Source organism: Argiope bruennichi, chromosome 1 (genome assembly GCF_947563725.1).
Source record: "Argiope bruennichi chromosome 1, qqArgBrue1.1, whole genome shotgun sequence".
Classification (NCBI taxonomy): Eukaryota; Metazoa; Arthropoda; class Arachnida; order Araneae; family Araneidae; genus Argiope; species Argiope bruennichi.
Genome location: NC_079151.1, coordinates 23,131,663 through 23,152,843, shown reverse-complemented (window position 1 = coordinate 23,152,843; position 21,181 = coordinate 23,131,663). Strand labels below are relative to the sequence as shown.

Sequence of the window (21,181 nt, the reverse complement as noted above, 5' to 3'; positions counted from 1 at the left end):
CTCATGTTGCTTCAGAATAGGCTGTTAATTATATAAACTGAACAAGTAAACTAATTAAATTAAGTCTTAAATGACAGCTACTGCACAATTAAAAATCTCAGTTACATTCATTTGAATTTTAAGGATATATTTAATAATAAAATCATTTTAAGATTTTTTTTAACCTTTAGAAATTGAATGCAAGGTGAATTGGAAACAAAATCCGTCGAGTATTATTCCAAGACGCGACATAGAGCCATCTGGTGCCTATTAAGAGAATAGCACAGTGTATCGAAATCTCATCAAGAAATTAATTGCAAATTTAAGCAAGCCTCATTCTATAAGCCATCTTTTTAGAAGAATATTATTTTATTTTTACCAGAGATAGATGGCTGAAAACCAAGAAACATCTGTTTTTGTATGCGGATTTGGATAAGTAATATTTGCCACCAAGTGTGTTTGTGTGTGGGAGGGGGGCAGAGTATTATTCCTTCATGCTGTCCCTGCTTGAAAGTTTGGAGTGCAAAAATACTAGTACAATGCACCGTTCCTATCACATGACTATATAAGCATCAAATGTTTCCGAATTATCCTAACAACATGATGTTAAATTAAACATGTTTTTTCTCTCTCTCTAATTTACTAAACGGTCATGAACTTCTGCAGACATCAACACAAGCGGCATGCGTTGCACAAAATAAAGACATTAAGTCTCATAAACAGAAAAAAAATGTTAAGCCCGCTTTTATAGTATAAAGGAATTGAACTTATGATCCCTGGTGACTACCAGCAGCCATTTATCTCACTCACAGAATAAAAGAAAACATCTTCAGCAATGTTAAAACATGTCTAGACGAGTTATTGTTGTCATTAAAGTAAGAGATGGCCTTATCTTCTAGTGAAAAAATATTAGAGAACAATTCTTTAAAAGCGAGAAACGTGACTTATTTTCGTAGCGAAATGGAAGAAAAGACTCGGAAATGTCAATACAATACAGTCCACGTTTTCGTTTTTATTACTTTTTGGAACATACATCTTTCTTTTAAGTAATTCATTACACGAAAAGAAGTTAATATGTCTTTTGAATCATTGTATTTTTGTTTAAACCTGAATGATGCAGGCAGAAACGAAGCATTTCAGTCAGATGTTTTATGTATTAGTTTTATTAGAAGCGAATGTTTTGCCTAAGTGATAAATTAACATTAACGCTAACTCGTTTTATACGACTCCAAAAAACAAAACAAACAAAAAGCATCCTTTATTTTGTACAGAAACTCATAAAATTAAGAGCAAATGTTTTATTTCATACTACTCAATTAATAAGTGCAACGTAAGGGAATAAATTGTCTTTTGGTATTAAATTACATCAAAATGTGATGTACAAATTTCAAAAGTTCACTATTAATACTGTTGAAGGAACCACAAAAAATGCATAGTTTGTAAATTAATAAAATATATATCACCAAGTAAGATTTTAATATTTAATAATATATTATTGTAATACTACTGCATCATATAAACAAATTTTCCTTGCAGTAATATTATAATAATGTTATAATAGATGTAGTAGTAATATATATATAATACGTTAACGTAGTGGCACAAAAATCGCTCTTATTACTTATTGCTGAATGGCAACAGAGAAATGTAAACATAACATTATACAAACGTTTCAAACTGCTTCACTAACTGCTTTTATCATTGCGTGATTTAATGTTTCGCTGTAAATGGAATTGCTAAATATTATTAGAAATGCTTTGGAGAAAGCTAACATTCTATTAAATCAGAGGAAACAAGATGTAAAAAATAGGCATTAGACAGAAAGTACAACAAGCGCTAAAATCGGCTCAGCCGTCACCAGGCAGAGAATCATTTTAACAAGGGCTATATAAATATTTTACGAGCATTAAAATAAACTAAAATTTCGCTAGATAGATAGTCGCTATGACTCGATTATTCCTTAATAATCGTTTTAAATGTAAATCATCTGGACGAACAAGGTGGTCACCAAGGGCGGCTGGTTATTATTATATTACTATTGCATCATATTAATATCAAGATACTTCAAAATAGACAAAATATATGAATATTTCTGATTTAATAGAATTCAAAATCTTTAAACAAAGAGACGAAAATATATCCTTGGCTCATTAAATTTAGGTACATATATACGAGAAAAATATTTTTCTTTCATCCAGTAGGCGATAAACTGGTCCAAATTTCAACTTGGAGTTTCCTGAAAAGGTGTGAGAAAATTCCGCGTCCCCTAATGAGCACTTCCGTCGGAAGCTGAGTTAATTACATTCAACAACTCTTCGCTTCTCGCACTTCCGTAAGAGGCAAGGTTTAGGAAATTTTACTGTTCTTAGCTGGCTAACCCGCGTGTGTTCTTTGATTCGACACATTTCGTAAGAGCAGCATGAAGACAGGTCAATACTCATTAGCATCTTTTCAAGAATATAGAAATTGAAATCTTGAGAACATTAACAAAAATCGACGGAAGCTTACAGTGCGGCTAATGATGTATTTTGTATCATTGTGTCCAGTTAAATAATTTTCAATATGATTTTAACTATAATATTTGAAAGAATGCTAGTTTTGAAGACTTGCTTATAACACTTAATGATATTAATGAAAATTGATACTGAAATAACAATATTTAATTTTATTTAACTGTTTATGTGGATCTAGGTGTTAACGTCATTCAAAATACTTCGACTTCTATGTATTCAATTAGAATTGTCACATGTTGTAGGTGTTTTCGAGCTTCATACAGTTTTAGAACGTCTTGAAATAAATTCTGATGTTTGACTCTGCCCGAATAAGAAAATTGCTTCATTGTATTGCTTTCAGGTGTTGTAGCAATGGAACTGCGATAGTCTGGTGTCATGCCCTTGTGCGCTTCAAAGTCCTTGATAGATACTACTTGATGGATAAACTTTCTAAGGCATGCGAAGTATTTACAACTCTGTCTCAAAGAACTAGATAAATACAAATTAACCTAAAAGATTAAATCATTCATTTATAATTGGATCAGGAGTACTACTACTAAAAATTTTTAATACTTTATTTTATAAATACCTTACACATATATGCTATATAAGATTAATGGCATTTCACTATTAAGTCTTCAAGGATTAAAATGCAGTCCTGATGAAAAGTCATAGCTCAGTTTATTTTCAACTTGAAGGATTAAAGCTGAACCTTATAGTATGTAGTTTAAAATTAGTTATTATAGTTAGAGAGTGTGAACTGTCACCTGTAAATATATGTAAATGCATTGAAGCTTAATTTACAAATATATGAAAGTTTAAAAAATAAAATAAAAGAGGAAGTTAGCGATCTTTTGTCCATTTTACAGCTCAGAAAGGAGACTTTCCTTTTCAGAAGCAATATTGGAATTTAATCTAAAGAAATACAGCAAGTGCTACGCGCATTTTATAAGTTGAAATTATATACTCATTTTCGGTCAAATTCAGTAAGTGGAAAACAATGAAATTTATAAAATATTGATCAATTAATTGATAGTATATTTATATATAATGATATCGTTTCATCTAATATAAATCTTAATCTAACCCATATTAACTTCATACTAAAATATTTTCTTATTTCCTGAGCCAATTTTCACTTTATTTCATTCATTCAACACGGCTCTATAAACTGTTGAGTTCAGCAAGTTCTCACGTTCCCAGAGAAGAGATAAAAATCCTTAATGCATATTGCCTTCTTTTAAACACACCTAAATTTCCCTTTCCTTAGTTTACGCGTGCCAAAGAAATCCCTATCAAAATATCATTGTAAAAACACTAAAGGGGAGAATACTGATCTCTTCTGCTCTCGTATCGCTATGTAGACTGACGTATTTCTTACCACATATCCTTATACATATATATTATGCCTCCCGAAATGGAATAAATCGGAGTTAAAAATTTCAAAAGTTTATATTTAAACACAATTTTTGAGCAGTTTCCTTGCCCAAGAGAGAAAAGACACTTTCGAATTTGAAATTGCTCTTTATTCCATCCCGGGTGGCATAATTTATGTACAAGCAAGTACAGACAATGTACGTCACTTCACAGAACGACAAAAGAGCGAAAAGCTAAAAGTGCGAACGAAGCGTTTATCCCTATGATTATATATTGCGAGATTCTGATAGGGATTTCTTTACACGTGTCGAGTTAGGAAAAAAAAAATATAGGGATTTTTTAAAAGAATTTTGTAAACAAATTTTTATCCCTTCACTCAAAGAGTAGGGACTTGCCGATTTCAGCAGTTTTACAAAGTTTCTGTTGCATTAATTAAATAAGAAAAGTTTGAATTGGATCCGGAAATAAGAGGACATTTTAGAATGAAGTTAATACGGGCTAAATTAAGACAAAAATTAGGAAATTAATTAGGACTTAATTTAGATTTCGAGATATCATTATATATAGAGAGTGATTTCTTTAAATCTGCAGTTGCTTATGAATTTAAAAAATAATTTTGATTTCGAAATTCAGTAAAATTAGCGCAGGTGATTTTGATTTGTCTACTCTCAAGTACTTTGGCGCTTGAATTTAGGTTGCGAATAAAACGGATTAATTTTGAAATGCGTGGATAATTTGTATTTAGTAATCCCACTGACATCAAGCACACATATTATATAAATTTAAAATTAATGTGTATTTTAATTAAAAAGAAAATATTGTCTTAAGGTTAAGAAGAAATATCCTGATGAAAGAAACATAGATCCTTTCAGTTTCCTTTCTGTTCACTTACATATCTTTACGCACACAAAGAACAGGCTATTATCCACCTGTTGAGAAAAACAACAGCACTAAAGATCTTTCCGCAGGAATACATTAAACATTTCTTCAACGGTACAGGAATTTTCAATTACAGGAAAACATCGGAACGCATCCCATTCTTTCTCTCCGTCACGTAAATAATAGAGACAGAGAAGAGAGAATAAATCCCAACCCTCCTCCTCCCCCAACTTGAGAGTCAACACGAAATTTTCATAAAATAGAAACTTCAGCATTTTGTCAAAAGCCAAATACTTCTACAAAAAAATACACTCACCACTGCTTTTTTTCCCCGACTGAATGGCAAACGCGGAGGTAAAAGAACCATTTGGAAGCCATTGGGGAAAAAAAGAAATCAAAACTTTAATAATGAATATTCTTTTTTTCTTGTAAAAGCAGATGATAAAAAGAAAATAAATATCCAGAAAGGACTTTAGAATTTTATCTTGTTTCCAGCGATCAACAAAAGAAGCAATTCGGAAGAGAATGCGAAGAATTGAAATCACAAAATGCAGAAAAGTGAAGAGAGAGACAGAGAGAGAGAAAAAAAAAATTCCAAAAATAATGCCACCGTTTTCTTACTATCTTTAGGATTTCAAATAAAAGGCGAATTTATCCGTTAATAAAAATGCCCCGATCGGCGTCTTAGTTTAATCAAAAAGAGATTTAAACTTTAAATTAAATGCTTTTGAATGAAATAGAAGTAAAAAATATAGAATTGTTATGATTTTCTAAGCTGCAGAAAAGAATGATTCCACATTTTTCTTTGAATTTCTTAATCTGTTTCCACTGAGAAAAATATTTAAAGTGTTTAAATAGTAAAATGGATTTTTAAGGTCAGCAACTTTTAAGCTAAAAGAAAATTAAAGAAGATAATTGAGAATATAAACTGATAATCTTCAGCAGTAAGATAGTTTAATGTTATGCTTGTAGACTGCAATTACATAAAGGTCGTTTTGAGGACAAGGGGTATCTTTGTATAAACAATCCGATATCCATATTAAAAGTGACAGGCAAAAATGTATTTAGTATTCGCAGAATAAAAAATCATAATAAAAGTAAAGTATAATTTCATCACATAATGATATAATGAAGAAGAACGAACGACGAACAATTATGAAAATTACTACTGACAAGTTCTGTTTAGTTACTTCAATATCCTTTTTCAAGAGATTTTTTTTCAACCATGATCAGATAACAAAGATGATTACTGAACTTCTCTTATGAAACTACTCTACTGAAAAGAGAGAGTAGAGATACTGAACTACTCTTTAAATTTCCATTACAAACTGAAGGAAGGATGTTTGGCCGCCAATGGCAAATAAAGCTCGTAGGGCATAAGTATATGATGAAATCTGGCCGAGCTCAGAATAATTCGATATCTTATGAGTCATTATTATCCCAAATAATACTGACATTAAACCAGTTACTAAAGATTCCTGATAAGGTACAGATTATTAGTATTTTGAAATATGGCTCAAATGATTCCATAGAGAATAATATGTATGGGGAAGACAGATGTGTCTCCGAAAAGGCGAATGCACGGCTATTTTAATTTCTGAAGAAAACAGTAAAATTAATTTAAAATAAATCATTTATCAAAGATTTTAAAATACATCTTTCAGCATGTAAGATATATTTCTTAACTCTCCGATAGATTTTGCGAACAGGATTGGTACATTGTATTGTTAAATACTTAAATATTAAATTTCTGTATAAATATGATGCAGCATCCATAATAAAATAAGCACTTTATAAATCTTTACTGAATCAGGAAGATAATATCCCCCCCCCCTTAAAAAAAGAATTATCAAGCTGGATAATCTGAATGACCTTATTTTTTCTCTCTACAGACCAATTGTTTTATAGGGCATATCAGAAAAATATTGCTTCTAGAACAAAATGCACTCCCATGGGATATTTTTAATAATATACAAAAAATATTCAATTAATGCTTTTAGTAAAAATAATAACAATAATTCAAGTATAATTGAACATTTTTGATAATATTTCGTTAAGCTTTAAATCATTCATCTATTGTATTCATAATAAAAAAAGAAACACAAAAAGAACAATAGCAGCCAAATTATGTGTTTAGAATATTTATTTTCAGATTTTAAACGAAATATTATCCCTTTTTGTAACATAAGCTGTTAAAAAATGCTGAGGTCATATTCTTTTTCTTATTATTGTTTGCTAAAATCAAAATAATTAATCATACATTATTTTTTATTTTATACATGCAACAGCGCAACGTGATATCTGAAGATTCCAAAGATTCTTTCTCTAAGAAAGTAAATTTGTTCTGTTTATAAATATCGTGATAAATTGTTACAAAACGAGAGACTATGAAAGAAAATGATTTTATTTAAGAAATTTAGAGAATAATATTCAAATAGGAGTAGTCTATTAAAATTTTCAGTTTTTATGTTTGTCAGTTTTTTATTAGCTTTCCAATTTATAAAAATCAAAATTACAATCTAACAAAATTATAATGACATATATTAAAAATAATATATTTTTCATTATTACTTTATTCAACCTTTTGTTGAAATGTTAACATATCAACTATTTATAAAAGAAGCGCAATTAGTCCAATAATATAAGCTCATCATACAGATAAGAATTATCAGTGACTCACATGTCTTGGGACAAAACATGTCATTGCGAAACAATATGATTCGTGAGGTGTAGAGAATAAAACAGTATGAGTCATATTTTATTCAAACGGTGATCAATGTGTCATTAAATGTTCAGATGTTCCGATTTTTTTAAGGTATTACCATATTTTAGTAAAATATAAAATAACAAAATTTGTTAATAAGAAATATTTAAAACTGCAACACTGCAAATATTAAAAATCTTTCATTTTAGTTGCGCGACTTTAATAAAATGTCCTTGTATCTATTTTTTGGAAGTTCTGTCATTATGCTTAGTCACTCATACTTAGTCATTTATTTTCTTCATCCATTAATCACCATTTCATTATAAAGTTCGCCAACTCACATTTCCTTGTCAATGAATCAACCAAAATATCCTTTAGCAGATTCTAATCTTTTCTGATAAGGAAAACAATCCGACCACTTAAATGAATGTTAGAGAGAATGATCGATTAACAAAATAACATCTTGCATCAAACCGTTACCTTACCAATTACAAGAAATGACAACATTGTCACACTGCGCTATCTTTAGAAAAGACGGGATAGATGTGACTGGAAGATGGAACGTATTTGTTTGATAGATTAGTATTAGGGGGAAAAAATCTCGAAAAGGCGAAATTATTTTGTATCAATTTTGCTGAAGAAATGTTCCGAACTCGTATTTTATAAAAATAATTTCATTTTCCTAAATTTTATTTTATTATATATATATATATACTTTCTTATATACGAAGCACATTAAATATTGCAATTGTTAAAATATTATGAACTCTATTTTTTATGAATCTTAACTGCCTGAGTCTAAAAAACCCATTTTTAGACTTATGTTTGTCTGTGAACACGGTGAATTACGCTTCCAGCTATAGGGATGAAATGTTTTATTTTGTCTCTATTCCAAATTTGTAGATATTCTGTCAAGTTTTGTGCAAAATCCATTCAATGGAAGGTCGGTTATTCAAATTTAAATTAAAATAATAACTACAAAATGAAGAGAATTAGATGAATACAATTTCTAAACATCTAAATAGTAATATCGAATTTGAAAGCAACTTTATGAAGGATTTAAGCGTCTGTCGGTCCGTTCTTTCATAAGCTTGTAAACTGAATAATGCAAAAGTTTCAATGATTTAAATATATGAAATTTGGCATGTGATTTTATAACTACAGTTATAATTCTAAGTCAAATTTTGCCATCAGTCAGCTCGAAAAAAAAGCATCTAAAATATAGATGCGGTTTTCTGGTATGTGCATCAATTAATCGCCAGAAATAAAACTCTAATGAGCACTCTCGTGACTATTGATCGCCGATTCCATACAATTTATAACATACAAGTATGCTCATTAAAGAGTATTCGAGAAAGTTTCAGGGAGACCATTCCACTGCTAAAAAGAAAATGATCACACAAACTTCTCGCTGCTTAAAGAAAATGATCACTATTGTTTAGGTTAGATCACTCCTAATCAAAGCTGATTAGGACCGCCCTAATCTTTATGAATTAATTAGCTATGAAATCTCAGTTCATAGAGCATACTACTCATAGAGCGACTTATAGATGAAATTTTGGACTTGATTTGCTTCAATCATTAGTCTTGAGTAAAATAAAAGCCACGTAATAAAACAAATATTTGAATAAATATTAACAGAACAGGATATCCCGTATTTTTCTTAAATTAGCATTTAGAACTAAGTATCCAAGGCGACACGGTACATCAAACATTTTTCTTTTAAATTTTAATGTCTAAAATTATATTTTACTTTTATTTTATGTAAAATAGTACTCTATAACTCTTCCCTAATTTTTTTGAAATAATTAATTTTTTTAAAGAATTTTAAGTTTTTTTCTTAAAAAAATGAGCTTTTTTTAAAACCCTAAGACCTTCTAAATTTGAAGATTTTTCTCCAATTTTTTTTTCAGATAGTTATTATTATACTACATAAAACTTAGTGTGGATTTCCTCCTGCCAACAGTATTTAATTTTTTATATTTTTTTTTATTGTAAAACACACAAAAAAATCTGAAAAATGCAGAAATTCTGACTTTGGACCTTTTTTAAAAAAATACTATACACCTTAAAGCTAAATCCATACTAAGTTTTATAAACATATATTTCTGAACATAAAAAAAATCACACCTCTACCTGAATTTTTAAGAAAGCCTAAGTTTTTCGAAATGTACAATATAAGCAAAACATGGAGAAAAATGCATTTAAAGTTTTGATTCATCTAAATCATAATATAAAATTTATTCAATTTGCCTGTAACTTTTACAAAATGGGATTCAAGTTATTCTAAATTGTTTAAAGTTAAAAAATGGAAAAATTTATTGAAAAAATATTATTTTTGTACATTGAAATATAAAGAAAAATTAATGAAAGATCAAAACTTTACAAATCTTTGTCATAACACCTTTAAAAAATTAATACGCATATCAAAATTGTTTAAATGTACATTTCTGCTATTCTGCTTGATCGATGCAGTTGTAAGTTTTGAGAATTTACTCCAAATGACACTGTGGAGAGTCTCGTTGGAGTTTTGTTTCATACACCGAACACATCCCTCTAATAGCTCATTTTGATGCAAGCATTTGGTAAATTGACAATATTTTTGCCAAATGAGCTTCTTTACAGGTGCTTTAATCCGAAAAAATGGGCGTGGCAACATTGTTTACTCTCCTGTCACGCATCAAAAACTCTTCAATAACTTAGTAAAAATAAAACTACAGCTCTAAATTTTTGCAGGTACTTTTAGAAAGACTCAATTTATCATATGAATAATAAAGAAAGCCTTAATAAAGAAAAAAGAAACTGCAATAGTGCAATCATTCTACTTAACTGTGTGCATTTTCAAATTTTAAAGCCAAATTCCATTTATGCACATATACTGTAATTCGATACATATTTATGTGAAATTGATAAAAACATCAAGAGCTGAACATGTTCTTAAGCAATACAGCAACAAATTTTCAAAACTAGAGAAGGAATAGGGGGGGGGTCATTTATTTAGATAAAAAAAAACATTTCAAATCATTTAATAATTTTATAATATACAGAGTCGTCAATTTATTATTGTTAAATGTTTTTATTTTTGTATATACGAGATGTACAAAAAAAGTATTGAAGATGTCAATTTAGATAATCAGAAAATTATGTATGAGCTAACACCTAAGTATTTTTCTTAAAAGAATAAATTAACATATCTTAAGGAGCATTTCGTTCCATTCTATTTGAACTGTTTCCTCGATCATTTGCATTTGTTGAGAAGAATGAAAATAAATCGAATTCAGGAAAAGCAGAAGCGAAACATCGAATCAAACAATCTTTCTTTCTTGTGAGCAGAAGTTGGCAACACAAAATGGCCGTCTTTTCTTGAACGAATATTCTCCAAATTGTTCATTCTGACCAGCTGTTCCTGGAATTGTGAACTGCGATTACGCTTCCCTCCATCGATTTCTGCCATTTCGAAGACAGTTGTTCATTATGAATTTGTTCCAGGAAGAACACTTGTCTCACGAAAGAATTTAATACTCTGATCAAAAGATTGGAAACGGGGGATATGTAAATGGGGAAAATGCAATTTGTCTCTGTCAATTCACTTTCAAAACTTTTCTGTTCAAGATATCGATTACTTATTTTAGAAACAGATACATTTCATTACACAAGTCTCTTACTTTTTCTATAAACTGCAAGCCCGATTCAGAATTTCTGATAAGCTTCAAAATCTATAATTTACATATGAATTCAGACAGAAATATACCGTTTGCACAAATGGTATAGAAATAAAGCCGGATTTTATCTTTTTTAATTTTGAAACTAGAATTTATTTGTATTTTGGTTCACAATAAAACCACTAGATGGCTCTTGAGTTGATAGAAAGGTAACTTGACACAAAATTTGAAATCTACACAAAATTTGAAAAAAAAAAAAAAAAAAAAAAAAAAGGTGAAACAACTTGCAAATATTTAATTTTTTGATCCCTATTCAAAATGGCTGTTAGGAATGAGGTACATTCTTTATTTCTGCTTCTTTAACAGCGCAGGGTTTTGTGGAAATATAGACTATGCTATGGCATAGGTCGCCGAACGCATAGGGGCACAAATTTCCTAATAATGAATTTGAAAAGTCGCACATTTTACATAGTTGCCAGCTGGAAGACAGAATAGAGAGGAAAACTAATCGAAAATATGGAAACTGAGGGCCGAAGATAATTGTTTTGCTTTTCTTTCATTGTTTTTCAGTAAATGTTTGAATCATCTCATCATTATCATTCGAGGAAGTTAAGTCGCATACGGGCAAAACCAGGGACGAAAACACATTTTTTCTACATCAAGGCTACACAACGAATGAACATAGGATTGCAATCTATATTCTAACTAACGAAGTAATATTATAGCCGTATTATTTTTACAACACAGTTAAATTTTCCGCCAAGATTAATTCTGCATATTGTGAAAATGGTTATTATCCGGGAGGAGTAAGATAAATTTCACTCATTTCTTGTTTCTTACTTTATTATACTGTTTCTCTAATGTTTAACAAATTTAAGTGAGTCCAGACAGCAGTATGTCATTTATCGTCTTTAACCCCATACGATTTATTTGATACATTTGAAATATACCTAACATTGAAAAAATATTTACGTACTTTGCAAACAACGAGGGGTAAGAATATGTACCAATATATGATATATGCATGGGGCAGAACATTAATTTAGCACAGGCCACCGAGTTCTCCAGAGCTGAACATGGGTTTTAATCTCTATTTGTCATAACATAATAAAATACACTCTGAATGCATATGATGGGGATAGACGAATGCAATACTGGTAATGGTACAAAATACAAAGATTTGTATAGAAGAAAAATGACGGAGAGAATTTAAATAATAAAAGTATTAATATCTTTCATTCGTGCAGAATATATGAAAAGAGAATTCTCATCAGACATATTAAATGGTATTTTGGGGGAAGGAGTGCAGACACAGTTAATTAAAATTCACGTTTTTATTCGTTTACTTCATGATTAAGAATATATTTCAATTTTAAAGTTACATTTGGAAAGTTCTGCGTTACAGCCATAATCAAGTACCAGTGTAGTCCGAGTAAATGACCAAAAAATGACAATAGGAAAGCATTGCGAAACTTTTACAGTTTTAGACATTCAATAAATGTTTTTAAATTAATTCGAATCATTTTATTTAAGCAAACCTAGCAAACTCTTAACATATTCATTAAAAAACTTCTTTGCACTAAGAATAGTTAAGTGGGAGAAAGGCATGGAGAAGAGGGGGTTGCTCTAAAAGGAAAAGAAACTGATGAACTGTTCGGAAGAATAAAAGGGCCTTATGGTATAATAGTCTTAGGGTTGCATAGACTTATGGTATAATAGCCTTATGGTATAATAGTCTTATGGTATAATAGTCTTATGGTATAATAGTCTTATGGTATAACAGCACTTAAGAAACATATACTTTGCATTGTGTGGTCAAAAAAGAATATTTCTGTCTGAGAACTTGTCTGAGAATATTGAATAGAAAGGCTTCAATAGATGTATCAAGCAGGCAATGAATATTTGTGAGAAATTCTCAGTAATATATTGCTAAATAAGTTCAAATCTATCTTATTCTAGTAAACTACGTTCCCAATAAATTCTAGTTCCTTGATTTCATTTCCATTAATTCTATTCAAATTATATTTTTATCAATACTTGTGAATTATTGGTTTTATAATGCGTATATACGATTTCGGACACCTGAATTACCCTGCATAAATATACAAGAACAGTTATCGACAAGATATACATATATTTCCAATTATCTTTCTCACAGACAGACGGACATTTTCCGAAAATATGTTTTCCGAACTCAGGGACGTCAAAAAAGTGAGGACTCGTCAAAATCTAGAGTTCGAATTTTTAAAGGCCAGAATATATGATTATTTGAAGATTATTAATAAATTTCAAAACTCGATCATCTAATCCTGAAATAAAGTTTTCGCAGTCATGATTTCTCTCTTTATAAGAATTTTTTTCTATTTATTTAATCATAAATGCTCATGGATATAATAAATAATGGAACATCACTATTCATATTATACTATTCAGCTTCCCTGAAATATTTGATATTCAACTAAAAAAATGATTTTCAATAATACAAAATCTGATTCAAAGAATAGTTTAGGAGTTATATGAATTCACTTAAAGAATTACATGTGAATTCATATCATTCTTTTAAATATAAAGCATCCAAGCTCTATATTTGAAAAGACATCCACAACAAAAATATTTATATTTAAATCAAGTATTTTACATGTTTACGGCATTAAGGGGCATTCATATACAAGGGAACTGTATGTTAATAAAAAAAACCTCTATTGCTTACATTATTTTTTTTTCTAAACATAAGTATTCATATTCATACAATTTTTTTAGAACAGGAAAGATTTTTCAGATTGATAATCAAAAAAAGTTTGCTAAATTCTCTTTAAATATTTCTTTTTAATTTTTTCCCAAATTTACGTCAAATTTAACAGAACAAAAATATAAATATACAATTTTAACCATTTCACTATTTTTCAAGTATTGAAATTTTCACAAAATGTTTATATAAGCAATTTTTTTCATAAAAAGTGCACACACAAAACACTAACTTTGAAATAATGTTTTAAAATTTTGCTGAAAATGTATAATTTCCAATTCAAAAACATATATTTTTTTATGAACTCAACACAAAATTCTGATAATAACTCGACATAAATATATTATTCACAGGAAATCTCTATTTCTCAAAAATTCCGGCGCTCCTAATAAATTGAGTTTATTTTTACCTTTAAATGCTTATTTGGGAGTATTGTGATATTTTCATGAAGTTCCTCTAATTAGTGAAACAGGTTTAGTTTTAAATAAAGAAATCGTCAAATTAAATTTGCTTATTCATGCAATAAATTTAGTTATCTAAGCAATTTGTCTCCTCAAAAAACAGATAATTAAATCTGGATAATATGAAACTCGATTTGCACGCTTTGTTGATGAGAAAATTGAATACAGTTCGTTTGTTAGATTTCGTTTCCCAATAGTACTCTATATAATGACTTGATAGAAAGTGTAATAAATTGTTTATATTGCTTTGGGCGTTTGTTAATTATGCTTTATCAACTGTTATTTTATTGCTCAATTTTCTTGCTTTTGCCATTTCAACAATATTTCATAATTGATATTTCAGTTTCATAATTATTAGAATTATACGAATAAGTTATTTTACATTGGTTTTTACTTTTTTTTTCTACATATAACAATTCATTTATAAAAATCCACAATCCTAGTTTTGAAATTTTTTTTTTTGAAAAAAAAAATGTATTATTGGGAAAATTTTACATGGGAATTCAAGCAAGTCAAATTTGGGGTTAAGAGTAAAGAAACAATATCTAATAGTAAATAACCAGTAACCAGCAATAATATCTAATAATAAATAAACAGTATCTAATAGTTAGAACAGTATCTAATATTAAAAAGGAACTATTTTTGAAATCTTGATAATTTTCGAAAGGAATGGAAGCGTTTCAAATTGAATACTATTGCTAAATATTTTTTTTTCTTTTTTCAGAATTTTTTTCAAACTAATTTATATTTTCCAGTTGAAATACAATTATAAAGACAAAAAAGTAATTTCCAAAAACGGCTTTTAAAGTCAAAATTTAGAGAATAAACATCTTGACACTGTAATAATGATATAATTTCAATACAATAAAAAAGTATATAAACACAATTAAGAAAAATATTTATAGTTTTAATTGTTTTAATTAATTCTTTAATTTCTATTTTCGCTTTGAGCTTTGCGTCAATTTAAAAATTTCTGCTATAAATGCCAAAATTATTTAACACAGAAAACCCATTGAACAATTTAAAATTAATACAATTTATCAAATATATTGAAACATCAAAAAACTTACCGCTAAGTTTCTATTTGCAATGTATATGAGAGTTGTATATATCTTGCAAAAAAAACAAAGAAAAAAAAAGGAATATTAGTAAATAAATTGAAAATGACATCATTGTACTCTGTATTTTTACAACATGTTACAGTACAGGACTGAGTCAATATTTTCTATTATAGGCTTGATTACTTTTACTTTGCGTAAATACATAATTATCTTGAATTATTACTTAATCAGATAAAAAAAGCATGTAATATAATTATCGATCACTAAAAAATTTATATTCACTAAAAAATTTATATTTCAAATTTGAAAAAAAAAATCTATTTTTGTTATCCATCGTGAGGAATTTAATATATTTCAATTTGTATGATTTTTTAAATTTTACTCAGACAATAATAAATAACAGTAAATAACATTAACGTCCTTTTACGAAAAAAACACAAAGATTACTGTGGGTGAACCTTGTAATTTTGTCCAATCGTCAGATGACAAAGACAAATTTCCACATCAAACCAAGTGAAAGAACGTTAGACCCTCGACATTTTCAGGCCATCACTTTACAGATTTCCACCATCTAATCCTCCTACCCCGAAGGTGGGACCAAAACATATAATGTTAGTTGTTTGATACACTAGCGTGTAACAAAAATACATAAAACAAGAAGTTTGTATTTGTTCGTTTGGAAATTAGGATTTTAGAAATATGTTTAATATGCTGTTAAATTTCTTATAACATGTATAGTTCTGCTTATCAAGTATCTTGATATGTTATTTAATTAATTCCATCAAACCCGATTTATAAAAATATTAACTAATGATAAAAAAAAATCATTTTTTTTATCTGTAATAATCTTAACTAGGAACTAAGCGTTATCGAAGTTACAAAAGGGCTTTAAATAATAACTGCAGAAGCTTTGTTTTAAAAGAAACCCAGAAAGTAAAAAAGTATCTTGTATTTTTAATTTAAAAAATTTATATACTCTTACACTGAAGAATATAATAATTAACGTTCTTGAAACAAATACGAAACGCGTCTTTCAGATTGATCAAATCCAATTACGATCCCCATCTGGACGACTAATGCGGTCCCCCTTTCCCCATTTACCTTAATCACCCGCAAAAGCATGAAGAGGAACCAACAAGAGTGGGCCAATTAGCATCCCTTCTTTTGTGAGCGCCATAATTGGTAAGGACTTTTGTTTTCTTTCGCTTATCGAAAAATGAAGATAATTGCACTCTTTTCTCAGCGAATTTCTGCGAGTGACTGTTGAAAGAGCGCAAAACGACGGCATATTAATTAAAACCATCCGAATGAAAGGATTGCAATCCTAACAGGTTTAGAGAAATCGATACTGCTCAAGAAAGCTTGTGTTTATGCATGGAATCATGCCTACGCATGCTTTACTTCGTTCAGTTTTTCGAAATAATCTTATTTAAATTTTTATGCGCCATGATCTCATTTCTTCCAGTAAAGCAAGTGGATATTCATAGAGTACATCTGTTTAATTTAAAATAACATTTTCAAAATTAATGTTAGGAAAAGGAATAATTCAAACAGCATATATATCAGATTCAATAGAACTACTGCAGGTCAATATTGCAACATAATACACAGAAAACGATCTATTCCACCTGAGTAAATTAGCCCAAAAATATTCAAGTTGTAGAGAAATCAGAAAGGTTGAAGCAAATGGTGATGTCTAGATTGATTCTATTTTCAATCAATGCCGCGATGTCGGCTCTGGTATTTCGAGAAAAGACTTAACCTCTTTTCCACCCGACTGTTCATAGATATTTCTTGACACTTCTGAGTCATCAAAAGAAACTAGAAACTAATAGAAAATGTCAGGTCTCGTTACAACTGTTATGAAAAGGTACTGGGATCCAGATTTCTTACCCAAGTTGCATCAGAGCATGTTTACACAGAGAGAGACATCGACCATAATGAGATAAAGGAACCTCAAACTAATCATGAATTTGAAGTCACGAACATACACATGCGTATCCTTGAGATTATTTAAAGTTTAAGTGGGGTTTGGATGCCAGTTTGTTGCATTTTTTACCATAGCCGTTTCATCTTTCTTTTTGTATGCGCATGGGCGATGAAATCTCGCTGAGGTCACATAATATTTCGCTTTCTACATGTATTTGCATCATAATTTTTATCTTGATAACAAGTTATTTCAAAACATTTCTCAAACATTACAACTGATTATCATACTACAACTTTTTTTTTTCATTTGTATAGCGCATTTTTGTGTTAGCGTCCTTTTAAATCAAGAGAACAAATAAACGGAGAAGAAATTTCAATAAGTTTTTACGTTAAAAATGCATGAAAAAAATCTCACTTTTTTTATCCCGCTTTTTATTAATGCAAGCTTGGATTTTGTACTAACGTAAGCATCTCACCAAGTCAAATTATTGTCTAGCATCCCTCCTATCGTAAGCATTTTAGAGCCACTACATGCGTCTAGTATTTTTCCTATCGCAGGCATTTCTTTTCTAATTTGGATAACACGATAATTTCCTATTATTGTTGGTGCTGATCCGCTAGAAAATTGCCAAGGTTCGTATTCGTGTATCAGAGAAGTCATCATCAACTTTACAGGCATGAATATTAGAATATTTCAGGATGGATATTAGAATGATTATTTCAGAATGGATATTAGAATGATTTATGCACAATTAAGCATTCTCTTTCCACATGAAACAAAAAGAAAATTAGACATTTCACTACCTTCTCAGAAAGTAAATATGCTAGGCATTTTTCATGTAGTAGATATTAAACGCGATTAGGTGGTATATTTAATATTCCATCTTTTGTAGTTAGATGATGGAATAAATTTGTTTTCCCTTAGGATGGCGAATTATCCAGCCGATAGGGTAAAACTATCCTCAATTACGATAATTGGCTTTCTTTCGGGTTGAAACTGCTCGAAACTTAAACCACCAGATCATTTTTTTTCAATCACTTTGTCACCTTTCTAAAAAAATTCACAAATTCCATATCCGCTACATTTTATTTGTTTAATAATACTAGAAACTTAAACACTTTTAGTTTTTAGACACCAAATTTTAGCTAATCACCTGCAGAGAATTGAACACTACGAATTTTTATTTTAACTATAAACGAATTGAAATTGCAGTGATTTTATAATTCAATGTGGACGTCTTAGATGTACAAAATTGAGAATGTGAAAATTTTTTGATATGACGGTTATAAAAGCATATCTTTTCACTGTCATACATATCAGCTTATTTTGAATTTGATTCCTTTTACTAAAAAAGTCTGAGATATGATCAAGATATTATAATAAATTTATATTGTGATTCCATATGTTACTTATTTTTCAGTAATTATTGCGTCATTTTTAAAATTATTTCAAAGCCTGTAGGAGTAGTCTCTTCAAAACTTTCTCGTATATTCTCTAATAAAGGTGAATTCTCCACTCCATCCCCTCAAAAAATTGAGGGCCTTGGGTAAAACAGAGGACGCCCTGAGTGACATTGAAGTTCAAGAATTACTAAATATTAAATTTTGGCGTGAATTTAATATTTTTACTAGATCTATTGATTGATTTTTGGCGAGTTTCTTGATGATTTATCGACTTGGCTTGTGGTAAATAGTACCCGAAAATCAGGTTTATTTTAAATTCGTTTTTCCCAATTGATTGGAAACAAACTTTGACATAGAACTACAATTGCAGCTACAAATTTACATATCAAATTTGATATATTTAAGTCATTGCTTTTTTTAACTATCATGCTTCTGAAAGTACAGACAGACAGATTTTCTATTCCTATTTGAATTTGGCTCAAAATTTGTGGGTGTTTACTCAATAGATATTGCTTCTGAGTATAGAATTTTATCCATATAGCTCTCTTCTTTTTCTAGATAACATACATTCGAACAGCCTAACAATCAGACTTCATGTACATAAATTTTGCTCAAAATCTATTTTTTTAAATACCAAGTTTTTTGTAATAACAGTATTTGCCATATACCAAATTTTCTACTCCTATCTCAAAGAACTTTTGAATTATCTATGTCACAGAGACATAATACCATAAATGTATCTTTCGAACTGAAGGAGGTCTGAAATATAGAGATTCTACGAAATCGCGAGTTTAAATTTTTTGACGATTACAATACTTTCTCTATACTTCATATACGAAAAAATAAAAATGATCTATCCATATAATTTTGAAATGCATAATAAAAGAAAAAAACTCAGCTGTTCATTTTTGGTATTTAATATAGAGAATTCCCTGATTTTGGTTTGGTATTACTTCCTAAAAATTAAAATTTCTCTAATAAAAATTCAACATCTAAAGTGTCCTCCCAATTTTCGTACTACTTTCAGCAATAAAAAATTGAACATATGATCAAAAAATTACTGAAAATCTTTCGATTGAAGGATTAAGTCAATTCATTTGACAGATCACTTTTAAAAGATTATCCAGTAGACTTTTTGAAGCACGGATACATTGCAGCTAATTTCTAACAGTTTCCGTCTAGATACATACAGCAAGGTTTTAAAAAAATGAAAAAAGGAGGATTTCTGTCACAAATTTATATCCATTAAAAAACAAGAATATATCTTCCTGTTAAATTTTTTGAAACGTAATTTTCAATTTCATGAACTCCATTTAATTTTCTCGACTTTCTTTTTCATATCCACTTTTACTTTATTCAAAATGAGTGTTCAGGAATGAATGCACTTACTTTTTTTTTATAAGGGTTTTTTTTTTTTTTTTTTTACAAATTACAAATCTGTCACATAAACAGTGGCATGTTCCAAAATTTCTTGGCTTATAAAGCGTCACCTCATTATGGTGACCCGGACGTGATAATGTAGCTAATCGGTTATAGCGAGGACCGAACTCACAATGTTAGGGTTCGTAGTCGAGTAGCATGACCACAAGACAAAAGTAATTACTCATGCCTCGTAGCTTTTATTTGGTTTATAAAGCGTCACCTCAGGACGATTACCGATTCTCTCTTGTTAGGAAAATGGCTATTATTCCATAAAAGAAAACATCATCTAACAATCATTTTCTCATCGGAACTAAAATCATGTCAATTCTATTGCCTCTCTGGCTGAAGTACCAAAACTTTCTATGAAAGGTAATTAGGGTCCAGTAAACATGCACTGTGTGCACATGTCCCACAAATAAATGATGAATGAGAAATTCCTTATGGACATACAATTTCTTTTAAAAAATAAATAAAAAATAGAACAGAGAATCAGAGAAAAGTATTACCTTTGTATTTGGAGGATACGTTCGAGCGAAATGTTCTTTGTAATCCTTGTTAGCTATATCATCCTTGTCTGCATTATCTGCACATTTCTGTAAAGAAAAAAAAATGCAGCTGTAGAATAGAAAATAATATTTTAATGACCATATAATTTCGTTAAAATAATGAAAAAAAATCACTTATAAATATAATATCGAACTAAGAAATTCAGTGCTTGAAAATTTTAACTAAATATAACACTAAAATCATTCATTAAATATATGAACTGAAAAATCTTAGAAGAGGAGCATCTTTAAGCGACTTAAGAAGGACCTAAGCATAAAAAAATACCAATCGATAATTAAAACTAAATGAAAACTCCTAAAATTAAGTTCTTCTACAAATTGGTTTGCTGACTTAAACTGTGGTTATTGAAAATTTTAGAGGGTCATGGTAACCAATAAACATTTTCATACAGCTGTGGATTCTAAGTATTGTATTAAAATTTAAGAAATAAGAGCTTTAAATTATATCTACTTATATTCCTGTTAGTTAATTCATACGCCAAATAGTTAATGGGTTTTC

The 21,181-nt window shown here is 29.3% G+C and overlaps 1 protein-coding gene across 2 annotated transcripts in view; it reads right to left on the bottom strand.

The window, feature by feature from the left end:
- LOC129963110 (receptor-type guanylate cyclase Gyc76C-like) overlaps positions 1-21,181 on the bottom strand; it is a 426,844-nt gene that overhangs the window by 228,808 nt on the left and 176,855 nt on the right. Inside the window, exons 2-3 of one of the 2 annotated variants that reach the window (XM_056077187.1) lie at positions 20,623-20,709; positions 15,371-15,412 (exon numbers count right to left, since the gene is read on the bottom strand). In XM_056077187.1, the coding sequence (XP_055933162.1) occupies positions 15,371-15,412; positions 20,623-20,709 (129 nt within the window). The remainder of the gene's footprint in view (positions 1-15,370; positions 15,413-20,622; positions 20,710-21,181) is intronic. The other variant, XM_056077197.1, reaches the window with a different exon arrangement.